The following is a 17,202-nucleotide window of genomic DNA, read 5'->3' as shown; positions in this document are numbered from 1 at the left end:
TTTCCTTGATTAGAGCCTAAACCCATTATGACATAAAATCTGAGATGGTCTCTCACTACGAGCTCAGTTAAAATCAATAATTTCATTTTGCCTAAAGAGTTTGCGTGAACGAATTGTTTTCATAAATATACTCATTACCCTTTGAAGCATATAAATATTTCATGATATAACAAACAGAACTTTAAAAATAAATATTTATTAAAATGCCCTTATTTGCCAAGGTAACTCTTTCATGAAATTTATCCATTTCTCCCAAATATTGAATACTGAAAGAAAGAAAACCGGAAAGCGCATATCGAATAATGACGATCGATGATAAGATAGAGCTTTGACCAGCGGAATTAAAGACGATCGAGAGTAGAGCTTTTAATCGGCTGTCAGCATTGTTTCACAAAAACAGCATTATTGATTAGGAATCCTTTCAGAACTATAAAAATAATTGACTGTTTTGTTGGTTTTTCATGATTGAAAACAAGCCTTTCAATAATGTTAAACAATTATTGTTTGTATTCTTGAAATGCATGACAAAAATACCGCTAGGTCTATATACATTTTATTTTATTTAATCATTAAAACAATAATTGATCAAGAACTTATCATCCAGCCAAACAGGATACGTAAATGTATTTCGTATCTTGAAAAATATTGTGAAAATACATCGTGGGGATGAATCGCAGCTGCAGACGACAAAGAAATACCTATAGGGAATAATTTATCATTTTCCTCCCCTTTCCCCCGCAAAAACAGAACCCCATATCTCAATCTTCCTTTCGCCCTTTTTTCCTTACATTCCCTCTCTCTTTTGTTTTCTCTCTATTGTCTACTCCTCTTTTTCATTCCTTCTGTTTCTCCTTTTTCCCCTCTCTGCCCCCCCCCCTCTCTCTCTCTCACCTGTCACTTAGCTTTCTCTGTTTTTTTTTTTCTCGTTATTTCTCACTTCTTCGTTTCACTCAGGGGTGTGAGTGGTTACAAATAAAAATATCTGAAAAAAGCTGAAGAGTGTTGAAAAAGTCTGAAAAAGAAAGAGCTCCCATACTTTTTGCAGAGGAAAGCCAAAAATAAGCTGAAATTAAGCTGAAAATAAAAACAAAAAAATCTGAAATCAGATAAAAATCTGAACTCTCACACCCCTGGTTTCAATAACATTTTTTCCAAATCCTTTCCAACATGAACAATTAACTAATAATTTGGATTCCATACAAACTTAAGCTGTACATTAATTCTAAAAAAATCGAAACTCAATAAAAACGGAAAGAAATGAAATGATTCCTTATTACGGATAAATTCTCTGTTATATATTTATCGAATCAATGATTATTGAAATTATACAATATACATAATACATGTATGTACATTAGTATACCACTACTTTTCCTCCATTACATGGGCACCTCTCTAACTGGCATGATAACTTGACATTCGTCCATGTACTTTGTGTACACTCAGCAGGCCAAAGGAAAATAATTTTCTGAGGGCTACTTTTCATGGCTTAATACCTAAATCTGTAACATTAGATAAACTTTGACATTGCAAGGAATAGGGATTTCCAGGGCCCCATCTTACAAAGAGCTACGATTGATCCAATCAATTGTAACTCTATGGAAATCTATCAGTGTCATAATTTATTCGACAGGAAATTTGAACAATGTCCTTTGTAAACAAAGAGAAGCACAGTGAATTTTCAAGAAAGCAATGAATGCATGAATATACATTCATAGTTAGAAAATATTTTGAAAAAAACAACATGCATTTAGAAGAGATGTTGACGATACTGGCCGTCCATAGTTGTGATTGATTGGATCAATTGCAACTCTTTGGTAGACGGGCCCAGGACTCCTTTTTCAGTTTTCCATGGCTCTTTTGAGCATTTCATGGGTTAAAGGGGAATCCAACCCAAATAAAAACTTGTTTTTATAAGGAAAAGAAAAATCAGACAAGTTAATAGGTGAAAGTTTGAACAATATTGGACAAACAACAAGAAAGTTATGAATTTTTAAAAGTTGTAAATATTGGTAATCACTATACCCATGGAGACTTCAAATTGGCCGCATATGGGATGTCATAGTGATGTAAGGCAAGGACTACTCTTCCATGTACTCCAATACATATTATGGCTAAAATTTCATTTTTCCCAAAAGTTTTATTTCAAATTATATTTTTCTTTCATGAGGACATAAAACAATATACTTCCTGGGTTATATTTAGATTACTGCCCCAGGGGAATGGGTACTTAGGAGAAAACCACAAATCCCTGATAATAAAGTACATGGCCTATGGGAAAGTTGTCCTTGCCCCTTGTCATAATTTACTTACCCAGTTGCCAATTTGAAATCCACATAGTATTAGTGATCTCAATTTTAAAGCAGCTATAACTTTCTTATTGCTTGTCCGATTTCTTTCAAACTTTCACCATTCTGTTTAATTTATTTTTCTCCTTCCCAACGCAACATTTTATGGCCAAGGCTGGATTCCCCTTTAAATTGCCCCCAGCCCTTGTGTAATGTTATCCTTAACAAAATAGTCTACGAGTCCCATTAACACATTGTGTCTCAACAAATCATTGTTCTATGTCCACATAATGTATGGGTAAATTGCCAATTGGTCTACACCTGCTTCGTCTCCGTTCCATTTGGTCTACTCCCAATTGGTCTAATCCTAGGTCAGCTATAAACAGTTCTTCTACTGACCATTTTGTCTTATGTCCAGTTAGGCTCTACCCATTTCGTCTAATACCATTTAGTCTATATGGTTAGATTAATTGTTTATGAATCACATGTTCACATTGTCTAAAATAATGAGATAAAGAAGAAATTAGACCAATAAGACTAAATGAGAATTGGACTAAGTGGGAATTAAACCGAGAGTAGTGTAGACCAAATGGCAATTAGACCAATTGAATGGGAGACCAAATGAGTTTGGAGACCATGTGGTATCACACTACATGTATCTGAGAAATGCTCAATCAATTTCAACCAAGGGTGATGAAATCAATTCCTTTGGTTGTACACTCCAAAACTCCGGTCTTGATTTAACACCAGTCTGGAATCTATATATTTCCACACCAGAGAAGTGTTAAACAAGACCAGTTTGGTTTTTGGTCTAACACCAGATAGGTGTATATACAACACCAATTAGTATTAAAACAGCATCGGTTTGATTCCAAACTGGTGTTGTTTCAATACTTCTCTGGTGCGTACATATATATATTCCGGTCTGGTGTTAAATCAACACCAATGAGAGTTTTTGCAGTGTAAACACTAAACAGACCACTATCAATCAGAATTACAAGGTCAATAAATAAATTGAACATTCACATAGTCCATATCCTACATGCATATCTGGGGAATGTTTTTTCTACGTATAAACAATCAAACGATTTCGGCTTACATGTAGCGCGATCTTCAATATCAAAACATTAACTGTAGAAAACGCGTACTACCGTAGTCAATTCATTAATACCTTGGTCTCATTTGTTCTACGGCGGCCGTACGGCGAGTCGACAACAGCCGTTTTAACATTTGTTTGTACCAGCTACATAAAGGTGGTTTTAGTAAAAATGAATAAAACGGCTGTTTTCGACTCGCCGTACGGCCACCGTAGAGCAAATGTGACCATGGTATAAGTAAACTGCAGCGGTATGCACATTCTGCGCATGTTTTGAATATAAAAAAAAATTAATAAGAGTTTAGACGCACATAAATATTTAGTTTACTTAAGCTATGAACATCCCCATCCCAATACCCCCCCCCCCCCGTTAGCAATGTGAAAAAGATGTTTAATGTCACGCATGAACAGCCTCCCTATTCAATATTGGACAAATTTGTACTTGTAGCTACTAACTTCTTGCCCCAGTTTCATTCTCCTTTAAGGACAAGTAATTGATCGGGGGTCTCTTTCACAAAGCATGTTATCACCAACTTGTATTGTGGATACTGTTAAAAGCTACTGACATAATGGCAATACAGCATTTGATTGGATAAAAGCAAGTTTGTAAAGAAATTTTTCGGTATTACTCCTGTTTGTTTAAGATTGCATGCTCAATCTGTAACGAATCAGAATGCAAGATTTATAAGATAATCCTAAGCAGAAAATGATTTTGATATATACGTAATTCTCTGGCTTGAAGATCCTCTGCATTTTTGGAAGACCCAGCATATCACCAAAATCTCTCACCAATCATATTGGACTTTTATTATTTCCCATCAGGACCTTATCCAGATGATGCTACATTGAGATTATGGCCCATATTCTGAAGTCTGGTTTACATTAAACCCTGGTTTAAAGTTGTGGTTTAACTATGGAGTGCCAATTGGGCACAAATCTCTTTTAGTACATGTTCAATTTATTGACTCTAATGGCACTCACATCATTTATAACTGTATCAGAATGATAACTGAAGTATTTTCTTCATTATGAAAGCAAAGGGAAACAAAATAGTAAATATAAGAAATATACAATATAAGCAGAATTTTTTTAATCTTTGGCTTCCCATAATTTTAGCAGAGTTAGACCATGGTTTAATTTAAACCCGACTTCAGAATACGGGCCTATTAGTTCAACCTTCTCGGGAATACAAGGTCAAAATCTTCCTCTTTCTGCCTTCATGATGAAAGCAAAAAAAAATTATCACACAAGTTTTTATGATGCAAGATTATCATCAACCTCCTAAAAAATATTAATTGAAATCTTCCACTTTCAGCGTTAATTAATGGGGAAAAACACAATTCCTTGAAAATCCAGGTCAAGTTCATCATCTCTTTCTTTCCATTATTATATTCTTTCATTTCATCAATTGATAATAATAATAACATAAAGCATTTATGAGGCACCATTATCTATTTGCCTATTTAATGGTGCACTACTACCCCAGCTATAGCTCCGGCTGCTGAAGGTGCTTGGTGTCTTTCAAAATAATCTAGACATGGAAAATGAGTTGGCAACAGACACTCTACAGAATAAACACCCCATGCTACAGACACACGAACGAAACCGATGATATGCCATTCAACATAACGATTGAGCTTTGATTGGTCTGGAAATGGTTTCACGGGTGTGACAGCAGCCATAGAATATTCACAATCAGACTACCCATTGTCTTGCCTTTTGGAAGGTGTTGTAGACCAGTGCCCAAGTCCCAAGATTGTGTGCTAGGTTTTGGGTTCGCACTAATTAGCCAACAAGTTTGAGGGGGCACAACACGGGGCACAATTTCGAGAGTTGCGAAATTTGTTGTGACAGATTTTAACAAAGTATTTCGAAAAGATCATAATTTCACAATTTTTTTCTTAGTTTGCTTTTTTTATTTTCTCCTTTATTCCCCTTGATCATTGAGTATTTTGGGGGTCCAGTACGGACTACAGGTACATGTAAGTAAACACTAGTCATCAGGAAAGTAAGATAATGAGACTATACATTGAATATACACAGCATTACACAATGGCTATTGGTCATCAACATGATTCCATTCTGTGCGATGTACAAGACCCGGGTTGAACATACATAACATTACACTGTAGCTATTGGTCATCAACTTGATTCCATTCTGTGCGATTGACAACACCAGGGTTGAACATACATAACATTTCACAGTAGCTATTGGTCATCAACATGATTCCATTCTGTGTGATTGACAACACCAGGGTTGAACATACATAACATTACACAGTAGCTATTGGTCATCAACATGATTCCATTCTGTGCGATGTACAAGACCCGGGTTGAACATACATAACATTACACAGTAGCTATTGGTCATCAACTTGATTCCATTCTGTGTGATTGACAACACCAGGGTTGAACATACATAACATTACACAGTAGCTATTGGTCATCAACATGATTCCATTCTGTGCGATGTACAAGACCCAGGTTGAACATACATAACATTACACAGTAGCTATTGGTCATCAACATGATTCCATTCTGTGTGATGTACAAGACCAGGGTTGAACATACATAACATTACACAGTAGCTATTGGTCATCAACTTGATTCCATTCTGTGTGATTGACAACACCAGGGTTGAACATACATAACATTACACAGTAGCTATTGGTCATCAACTTGATTCCATTCTGTGTGATTGACAACACCAGGGTTGAACATACATAACATTACACAGTAGCTATTGGTCATCAACTTGATTCCATTCTGTGTGATTGACAACACCAGGGTTGAACATACATAACATTTCACAGTAGCTATCGGTCATCAACTTGATTCCATTCTGTGTGATTGACAACACCAGGGTTGAACATACATAACATTACACAGTAGCTATTGGTCATCAACATGATTCCATTCTGTGCGATGTACAAGACCCGGGTTGAACATACATAACATTTCACAGTAGCTATTGGTCATCAACTTGATTCCATTCTGTGCGATTGACAACACCAGGGTTGAATATACACAACATTACACAGTAGCTATTGGTCATCAACTTGATTCCATTCTGTGCGATGTACAACACCGGGGCTCCGTAACACAAAGGTTTGCAATGAATCGCAAATATGAAAGAGCTGCACTGATTGGCTCCCAGTCAGTCTTGTAAACAAAGTGCGCATGCAACAATGATCTTGATTGGTCATTGGTATTTAGTGATTGCAAACCTTTGTGTTACGGAGCCCAGGGTTGAATATACACAGCATTACACAATTGCTATTGGTCATCAACATGATTCCATTCTGTGTGATTGACAACACCAGGGTTGAACATACATAACATTACACAGTAGCTATTGGTCATCAACTTGATTCCATTCTGTGTGATTGACAACACCAGGGTTGAACATACATAACATTACACAGTAGCTATGGGTCATCAACTTGATTCCATTCTGTGTGAATGACAACACCAGGGTTGAATATATATAGCATTACACAATAGCTATCGGTCATCGGCTGGATTCCACTTTGGGCGATAGACAACACCTGTTACTGTGTAATCACTAGATTGGAGTCAGATTCCACATGGAAGCTGATGCTCAAAGAACTTTTAAAGTCATTAAATGTCTTCATTCATATCTTCTCAGTCGTCAGAATGGTTCATCATGAGCCCGCAGCATAGAATGTTGATCTCTCCGCAGCATCTAAGGTGGCTTGGAGGTTCAAATCAAAAAGCTCACATCTGAAAAGGAAAAGAATGTGGTCAATATTATACATTTTTTCTCTTCCGGGTTTTCCCATTGACTTTGTTCGTAAATTTGGCAGCAGGCAATATATTCATAAAAATGGTTGGAACCAGTTTGTGAAGCAACAAACTGTAGAAAATGCGCAGCACGGCTCGTGCAGCTAATGAGGCAGTATTCGCAACTGATCAAACCCAAGGGCACGATTTGGATGTGTTAAGTGCATTTGCGCCCATACCTGGTGTGCGGTAACAATGAATCACATTTACTAAGCCAGTAGTCAGAAACAAACAAACAGGCATTTAAATTGTTCCAAATGAAAGCCTGAATTACACATTATAGCCAGAGGTAATAATAATAATAATATTGACTGGCTCCTCTTTTGGGGAACATCAAATATACTGCCCTTAAAAGAATCATATTGCCCTCGTCCAAAGACTTGGGACAGTATGATGCTTTTGTGGGCAATATATTTGATATTGCCCTCAAGGCCAGTCAATATTATATAAATATACCCACCTGACTGGCATGTCTATGGAGTAGAATGGATTCTTGAGAGCATAGTCTGCGTAGAGTTCATAGATCTTCTTTAATAATCCTTCCATGCTGGTCTGACGTGGGTCAGAGAGTACTATTAACTTGATACCTGTCAAACAGATAAATTTAATAAGGTTTTGTATTAATCAGTAACAATTAGTAGTAGTAGTAGTAGTAGTAGTAGTAGTAGTAGTAGTAGTAGTAGTAGTAGTAGTAGTAGTAGTAGTAGAAGTAGTAGTAAGTAGTAGTAGTAGTAGTAGTAGAAGTAGTAGTAGTAGTAGTAGTAGAAGTAATAATAATAGTAATAATAATATTAATAATAATGATAATAGGCATTTATATTGCACCATCTATCTCAAAATAATCTATTCCAAGGTGAATTTTTTATTATCATTACCCCAAATTTAGCTCAAGCAGCCCTTCAGCGCTCAGTGCATTTCAAGAACTTATTACTGCTGGGTACCCATTCACCTCACCTGGGTTGAGTGCAGCACAATGTGGATAAATTTCTTGCTGAAGGAAAACAGGGAATGGCTGGGATTTGAACCTACATCCCTCTGATTGAGAGACGAGTCGTAACCACTAGACCATGTCTCATTAACCCAGGGCAGCCAATTCAGTTCTTATGATCTATTCTCCCATCGTGCCCTTCATAACATGGTATGTAATTTAAAAACCCTTGTCCATTGTAAAATGCTAAGCGCTTGACCAGAAGGCAGAGGGTTCCATCTTTTTAACGTATTTGGTATAATTATATAATATTGACTGGCCTTGAGGGGAACATAAAAAATATATTGCCAGCAAAAGAATCATATTGACCCGAGTCTTTAGACGAGGGCAATATGGGTCTTTTAAGTGTAATATATTTGATATTCCCCGAAAGAAGAGCCAGTCAATATTTTCATTATCATCCAAATCAAATATCTAGAGCAAAAATCATGATAATGGTGATATTTCTTTTAAGAATAGAGTTTTATTGTGTCATGTTAATATCAGGGTCTAGGCTGTGCACTTTACCATTATGACGTACTTGCAAGCGCCCAAATCCACCGTTGTCTTTATTTATTATGACGTACATGTAGATTGTTGGTGCGCGGATCATTATGAAGCGGGGGATTCAGATTCCGGTGACCCGGATTTGATTCCCAATTGGTGCGCTAGTGCCCTTTGGTAAGGCATTAATCCTCATTACCAGGTCCCTCGGAGAGGACCTTAAGCCATCGGTCCTCTGGTTGCTTGCTTACAAGCATTCATGCTTTCTTAGCCATCAGGTTAAAAATCACTACCACTCTACCACTCCACTTCATACGCATCCTCAAAGGCCCGGATGTGAGAACAGGGAAAATACAAAGGTATATTTTGCATTGTCTCTGCATGCAAAGTCAATACCCGCATTGAGACCGAGGAAAATACAAACAATATACCTATCGCTTCCCGATATTCAGAAAATCTAGGGCAATACAGTTTTGTAAATGACCAGCTCAGATGTCTGATACGGGTGATAATGGGTCATAATACATATCCAATATAATTCATGGTATAATTATTGAATCTTTACCATAATTCAAGACAGGGTTAGTGCAGACTAATACCCTGTAGAGTAACGAGAAGAATAATAGTAAGGTGTAATAGTAGAACTATTTACCTGATAGTGTCTGATAGCAATATAGTTTGAAAGCATCTGTCTCTAGAAGCTGAATACCTGATGACCTCTGCTCTGGGGATAGTTGACTTCCAATGGCATACAACCTTAGAGAGGAGAGAGACAGAACGAGATATGAGATAGTACATGATTGTGTAATATGAGTGATTTCCTTTTACCTGATAATACCGTATTCTGAAGTTGGGTTTAATCTACACTCTGGTTTAAAGCCGTTGTTTAACTATGGATAGCCAATTGTGACATAAATCTGCAACAGTACAGGTTCAATGTAACGGCTCACTTGACTCACAAATCATTCTAAATTGTCTGCAAAGAACACATGCAAATAATATACTTGTTTTCACCATTAAAGAATTGGGACGGATCCCAGTTAAAGATAGGAAACATAAAATGCAAACGCAATTTTGAAACTTTTGGCTTCCAATAATTTTGACAATTGTCATGGAGTTACAGGCCAAAGTTAAAACAGATTTATGTTATATGCTTGGAATGGAGGCAAAGTGCCTCCCCCCCCCCCCCCCCGGAAAAAAAATGTTGAGGACAATTTTATTTCTTCATTTTTTCTTTCTTTTTTAAAAATAGTTTTGTTAGTTTTCTGAAAATCTGTCACAAAGAGATAGAGAGTGGCATGCAAGAAAAATGTAGATAGAGAGAGAGAGATAGATAAAATGAGAAGAGAATGAGAATGAAATGATTGAATACAAACATAAATGAATTCAAGGAAAGGTCCCACAGCTTCCCCGTTATTGTATTCTCAAGAATTTGTTTGTGTAATTAAGAATGATCATTAAACTTAATGATGACTCTAATTAGTAAAATACAAAATAAAGTGCTTTCACTTTCTAGATCTCTTGCACCAAATTGCTAATTAATACAAAACTTATTGAGTTTAGTTACTTCATTAAATTCAAAGATAACAGTCTACTTATACTTTAGGAGATCTAGACAAGCAATTTTCTTGTTTACAATAATAAGGACTTAAGAGCAATTCTACCTTTCAAGTTCATGGAGGAGCAATAATTAATGAACTCTTGTATCCTCTCACTTTTTCAGTGTTGTACCTTCCTAATTGGTAATGAGGTCTGAGGGTAATCGAGAAAGCATGCTTGAACTGTCTTTTGATGCAAATGCCTTCTTTAATCTTAATGGTGCACGTTCCACGGATTCAAGAAGGCGCAGAACATATGCACACGCTGCGGACAGCGCTCACTGCCCATTTACACCAACTTAATGCAATGCTTACATGTACACAGATGCCATATTCTCAATGCCCAAACTCTGACAATTTTCACTTCATGTACCCATCAGCTGCTATTTGATGATATTGGCAGGCTGATTTCTTTGTGAAGTGATGTCAGTAGATGTTTGGGCTTTGGGTCAAAGCTGATGTAACAAAAAGCAGCGCAGCGTATGTGTACTGTGCATGGGTGCATTGAACTGGCTGATGACGCTGCACGCAAATTCTGTTGATGACCTTCAATATGAATACGGCGGTGAATAAGCACCATCCAACAGCATGCTCTTGAATTCCGGGAACATGCACCTTTAAAAGTTTAAATTGCTACATAAATAATAATAATATAGGATTTATTTACCCCGGTTAAGCTGGTCTACCGATTCCCGTGCTCACAGCTTTTTGAGGAATTACTTCCTGCCAGTACCCATTTACCTCACCTGGGTTGAGTGCAGCACAATGTGGATAGATTTCTTGCTGAAGTAAAATGCGCCCTGGCTGAGAATCAAACCCACATCCCTCAGATTGAAAGACAAGAGTCTCAATCACTAGACCACGATGCCCCCTACATAAATTCAGCTATTATAATCAATAGTGATACTTACGAGTGGAACATACTAGCCAACATGATCCTTTCATTGGTCGAGAGCTTCGGTCGTCCAAACCTGATCGCTATCGGATAGTTCTCCTGATTGGCTATCACTTCAAGAACTTCACGGCCGTCCTCCAGCTGACGACCTTTGACCTGCTCTCCATTCACGCCAAGCACAGTGTGTCCAACTGAAGAAATATAAAACATTGAAAATTGATATCTTGATGAAGAGGGCCTTTTAGCAGTTGAGTTCATTAAGCACGTGTATTTTGGTCTGCATGGTTTGCCTACAGCAGGGGTGTGAGTGGTCACAAATAAAAAGATCTGAAAAAAGCTGAAGAGTATTGAAAAAGTCCTAAGTCCTACCTGTAGATTCCCTACAGGCAGGATGATTGCAGTGAGCAAGTGATCTGAGGTAGCTGCTACCAAGATGTCGGAGCATTAGGCCTAATGATGATGTTGTGGCTAACCTAATAAAATGTCTGTTGACTTGTTGTAAGTAGTTTTATACAGTTGACTAGAAGAACTGACTACTGGTCTGATGTATGCCTCTCTAACTAGTAGTATTATTTAAATTTAATTTGTTTTTGAAAGAGTCTAAGAACAATAGTTTACTGTGTTGGCAAGAAGTTTATTCAAATTTAGTATGGTTGAAACGAAGAAGGAGTCCTCAGGGCACTTGCTTTGTTGCCGATCTGTTTGATTTTTTTTTTTTTTTTGGGGGGGGGAGTTGTAAAATTGTATCAAGCAGACAAGATACAAGAAATATTCCATGAGATTGCGAATATTGCACTTGCTTTATTGATCCTAAATGGTGGAATATTTCTGGTATCCCATGATTATTATATTTAAAAAGTGATCATTAGTCATTAAACCATTACCATACTATTTTACAGCGTGTCATTGGATAGACCAAAAGCTTCAGTCTCTGTATTTTGGTTGTTCCGCTGAACTACGTTGGCTCCACTCACCAATACATAGACTGAAGAGCTTGGAGGCCCGTACGTACAGCCAACGTATAAGTGAACTAACGTTTTATAGGTCGCGATTTAAAATTGTTTTTAAGTGAAATTTACAGTTTGATGGTTTCCATTATCAGGGAAATATAAATAACTTAAGTAATTGCGTACCTTGGACCGGAGTTATTTAAAAAATTCCACTGGATGATTGAGAAATCTTTCATCTAAGACATTTTCACCCGAGCTGACGGGTTTTTCTTGCAAGTTGCCATCTTGAATGACGTCATTATCGTTATTAACTTTTTAATGTCTCGATATATCGCGATTATAACTAGTATCGTTTGTCTTCGTGTAGTGTCTCGTATCGTATTATTGTATTTTCTCTTTTTTTTTCCTTTCTTTTTTTTCTCTCTCTCTCTTTCTTTCTTTTTTTCTTTCCTTCTGCTTTTCTTTCTTATTTTTTTTTGTATTGTTTTGTTTTGTTTGTACTAATTGTTTTGTGTCTTGTCTGTGTTAGGGGGGGGTTGGGTGTGAGAGCGATTTCATTCTTTTATGGGCGTGTGTGGGGAGTGAGCACTCGAACCCTTTTCCTTTTTTTTAATTATAAATTTCATTCAGTTTCATCAATGTTGAGCAATCAATTTTCTGCATAACTATTGTATGATTTTGTGAATTTATATTGGTTATAAATGGTTAATTTTTGTTACTGAATTTATCCACTGTATATGAATATGTTAATACTACATGTATGACATTTTGTACGATTATTTGTATTATGGATATTTATTTATCTTTTGTGAACAATGTTTTGTTAATCAGTCAATATTGATATTGTGATATTTTACAATGTACCATCACTTTGATTTTGAACTGAATGATTAATAAATATTATTACAAAACAAAATTGTATTCGTATATTGCCTTGTATAGGTGTGCTGGTGGTTGTTAAATTGTTATTGTTAAACTGATTGCTGGTGGTAATTTTGTTATTTGATTCATTAATATATTTTAGTAATTATGGCTGACTACTGGTGTTGTAATGGTGACTGTAATTTGACTGATTATCAAAAAAGAAGAACTTTAAATGCAAAAATGAATCACTGAGGTTATACAACTGCTGATCAACCGCGTAGCCAGGATTTCATTTTGGAGGGGGCGGTAAATGCACGCGAAGCATGCCAACACTTACAGAGCGCGCTCCCTAGGGGGTGGGTGCTGGGAGGGGGAGTTTCCCCCTCCCGCGCGAAGCTTTTGGTCTTTCATAAATTAAAATGAAAAGCAGCCGTCTCTCTTGTCTCTAGTACCTACATCAGCTCCAATAGATATTGTGATTTTGAACTTTGTTTTCATGAACCTTGTTTTCAAAAGTGATTGTGAACGCACAAAAAAGGAATACAATGGAGAAAATTAATATAATACTAACCCCGCGCGAAGCGCGGAAGCTGAAGCGTTTTATCAATTTTTTTGCCATGTAAAGGGTCCAGAGAAAAGGGTATTCTCAATGATATATTGAATACTTCCCTTGGAAAGATCAGATTTGATTACAAACAATTTAGCGACAGTGCACATATTTAACTCGCAAAACAGAGAAGAAGTGTATATGCCCGAAGGAAGATATTCCTCCCCGCGGCAGAGCAATAAAACTCTAAAATTTCAAAGAGCGGACGTTTCATCAAATCCAGATATCTCTAATACCCCATCGGCTCTAATTCAATTGATTTTCTAAGATTATTGAACTTCATTACAAGGAAAATAGTGCGCAAAAAGTTGAAACTTCTGTGATTTATTGAAATTATATAAAAAAGGATGCCTAATTTCTTTGACTTATCCTGAAGCGTTTCATTTTGAATTATAAAGAAACTTAAGTGTCATTCAAAATTTCAAACTGAGGGCACAAAACAGGACAGGAAATGAATGTGCAGAGAAATGACATGAAGTTTAATAGAATTTGATAAAAAATATTGTACTTTTTTATTTAATAATACGACACGAATTTTATACCTTCCTCTTTTAGAATTAGGTACCTGTTTACCCCAAAATTATGGTTGTTTAGTAATGAGCTGAAAAGCGGGAGAAGTTGACTTATAGAGGTGACGGCAGAAATTGATATAAAGATTTTACACGCCCGGAGGCGACCAGACCAGAAGTTGTGCGATCAATTTAAAAAAAAAGATAACTTCATATACTTCGGCCTAACCTTTACTCTAATTCCATGCCCTAATGTATACATTTGAACTTTAACTGGCAAGAAACACATATAGCTGAGGTGGAAAAACAGTGTTGGGAAACAATGGAGAACTTCAGTATTGTCATTTAACCGCGCACAGCGCGGAAGCAAAATTCATATAAATTTAGAGCAAGAGTGAAGGAGTTTCTCTTTTGAGAATAAAAAGAAAAAAAAAACAAAGCTACCTTTCTTCCCTTTCCTCCCTTCCCTTTTCCTTTTCTCCTCTCTTTTTTCCCTTCTTTTTGGGGACGTTTTTTGGGGGGGCGACCGCCCCCACCGCCCCCCTGGCTACGCGCCTGCTGCTGATGCAATTATCAAATCATTAGGAATTGAAATGAGCCCGGATCAAGGATAAAAAAATTCATTTGCGACAGATGCTCCAAAATAATTTTGAAATTAGCTGAAAGTAATTTAAGTGTAATAAAAAATAAATAAAAATTAAAGATCGTATACTAGTAATATCGAAAGCAAATTTGGATATCACATTCGTAAATTGCTGACGCCCTCTCCGTTCATTGGTATCTCATATCTCATATTTTGGCTGCCATTTTGGGGGTGATTCTGGAGACCAAGACAAGTAAACATCGGTAAAGTACCATTTTCATACCTTTTGATCTATTTCATGCACATTTAATTATTTATTATATATTCAAGATAGAATTTTTGTAGTTTCTAAATCCTTAGACTGTTAATTTGATTTTAAAAAGTATATTGAAGTCTGGACATTTAATCAGCGAATTGGAGGAAGTGATAACACATGCGAGCTCACACTAACTACATGTGTAACTACCATCGGTGAATGGGGATGATTGTAAAATGTCAGAAATTGTTGAATAAATCCCCAGAAACGACGGTTATTCCTGTCTAGTCATTGGACAGCAAGTTTTGTACTAGACAGCTGGCAGCCGTCTGTTTCGAGGAGTTTTTAAACAATTTTTGATTTTTTTTTAATTTCTCCTTGTACACAGACAGCTTGCTATCGTGCAGCCACCATTAGGGGACATACAATGCAAAATCCCCTCGACGGGGCTCATCGATTTTTGTCTTTATTTCATAAAAATATTGAAAAAGCATTGTACCAAAATAGAGATTATTATTCGTTTTGGCCTGAAATGCACCAAAACGGGGGAAAATAAACTTAAAAGGGGAAAAAACAGTGACTTACTTCGGCTGTCGCGCAACTTCACTTCCTTGTTTTATCCGAACTTAAGTACATAATATGGCCACTCTAGGCGACACCCCAATACTTACCCGTGCTAATAAACTGGGACTCCACTCACGCGCATTTGGGCCGCCCTAGCTTAGAACTAAGCAATATTATCTAGAAATTGTTAAACTCTAGTCATGAAATATGTTCTATTAAATAAATTGATAATGTTTAATCGGTACTCACCGGTTCTTTTGTTGCATTTTCAGACCATTTCTCACAATTCTTCGTAAATATTTGCGGCAAATTTTGTCGCCATAGACAGCTATACATCCATCTTTATTAATAAATGGAGCGCCCTTTACGATAGTTGTTAATGCCGCGGAGAAATCGTTAGGCATTTTGGCATGTGTTCAAGGCGTTCTTTCTGTTTTATTTTTTATATTGAAGATTGTGCATTTGTTGAATAGCGCCATCTACGTCAGGTATGAGATCGAGTGTATAAATACACTCTTCCAAAATAATTATGATTCCGACCTGGCGCTGTTTAACTTCAATCTCTTTCACCTAAATTAGCGATGAATGCTAGCATTATAAAATATATATTATTAACGTCTGACGAAAAGAATAACCAACCGATCAGCTGACGAGAACGCGAATCACGTGATCTTCATATCAGCTTCGATCGCGAGTCAGAAGTGAAGAGCAACTGCCCAGAAAATCAGGAAAAAGCCGTGAAAATGTAAGTTCCCCTTCATTTCTTTCATTTTTTTGTTGTTGCTAACGATGCATTTACACTATAAAATTATAATTTAAATAAGAGAAAGGAATATAGGACTTGTGATATAATATATAAATATCCTGTTCTCAGAGATTTCTAACCAAAAATACTACTGATGTCGCCTATGAGGTCCATACATGTAATGTTTGGACCTCATTGGTACTAGGAGTGACATATGGCCATTGGCATTGAGTCCCCTGTACAGATCGCGCTACAACTTCGGTCGCTGTATTTGGTGAGTGGAGCCAACGGATCGAGTTCAGCGGAACAACCAACATAAATTAACAGAGAACGAAGCTTTTGGTCTAGTTTTGTACATAAAACCACAGGGGAATACAACAGATTTTGTTGCATTACGCAGTCCCATGCATGCTTATATGAGCTGGGACTGCATTGAGTCTGTCTCAACATGACAAATCATGTTTTTGACTTTGCTTCTGAAGACTGAAGACAAGTTCTGACTTCTGTCTTTGACAGAACTTGTCTTCGATCAAGTTCTATATGATAACAAATAAAAAGTAACCTTTCTTTTATTTTTGAATACTTTTTCATGACTTCATTGTTTGCTTCAGGTGCCTGCAACAAAAATTAAAAGTTGAGTTTATAGTTCCCTGATTGAGCTGAGCTTACCGTGTATCCCGTCCCTTTGACCGAATGCAACCACCACTCGTTCATCCATGATCTTCAGCGTTAATTCAAGCGGGTAGCTGAACGTCTTTTCCACTTCTGTTTTGGGGTTTGCGTGATCTAGTTGGTATATCAAACCACCTGCTCTGTTGATAATATATACACTGTAAACCGTCATCTTGGTTCTATGAAGTGATTTTCATCAAAAACGGAGAATCTTAGGATGAAATATAGACCTCTAGATAAATTTTAGCGCTCGTCGTAGTGTACGGTAACGATCGATCCACAATATATATATACAGCATT

At 36.8% G+C, this 17,202-nt stretch overlaps 1 protein-coding gene across 1 annotated transcript; it reads right to left on the bottom strand.

Annotated features, from left to right (window-relative positions):
* Nucleotides 1-1,266: 1,266 nt before the first annotated feature.
* LOC129267288 (trafficking protein particle complex subunit 4-like) lies at nucleotides 1,267-17,202 on the bottom strand. The gene is made up of 5 exons (XM_054905012.2): nucleotides 16,900-17,202; nucleotides 11,169-11,343; nucleotides 9,312-9,415; nucleotides 7,649-7,775; nucleotides 1,267-7,128 (listed from the first exon to the last, which is right to left on the bottom strand). Exons 1-5 carry the CDS (start codon nucleotides 17,072-17,074, stop codon nucleotides 7,050-7,052), a joined length of 660 nt encoding a protein of 219 aa, XP_054760987.2. The 5' UTR covers nucleotides 17,075-17,202; the 3' UTR covers nucleotides 1,267-7,049.

The sequence above is a fragment of the Lytechinus pictus genome, chromosome 8 (genome assembly GCF_037042905.1).
Source record: "Lytechinus pictus isolate F3 Inbred chromosome 8, Lp3.0, whole genome shotgun sequence".
NCBI classification, from domain to species: domain Eukaryota; kingdom Metazoa; phylum Echinodermata; class Echinoidea; order Temnopleuroida; family Toxopneustidae; genus Lytechinus; species Lytechinus pictus.
The sequence above is the reverse complement of the archived record's forward strand: the minus strand, read 5'-3'. Positions and strand labels throughout refer to the sequence as shown.

Coding starts and splice junctions, on each gene's coding strand:
- LOC129267288 (XM_054905012.2), bottom strand. CDS start 17,074: ATGACGGTTTACAGTGTATATATTATCAACAGAGCAGGTGGTTTGATA. Junction 11,344..16,899: donor TCAAAGGGACGGGATACACG/GTAAGCTCAGCT, acceptor ATATTTCTTCAG/TTGGACACACTGTGCTTGGC. Junction 7,129..7,648: donor TCCATAGACATGCCAGTCAG/GTGGGTATATTT, acceptor TTTCCTTTTCAG/ATGTGAGCTTTTTGATTTGA.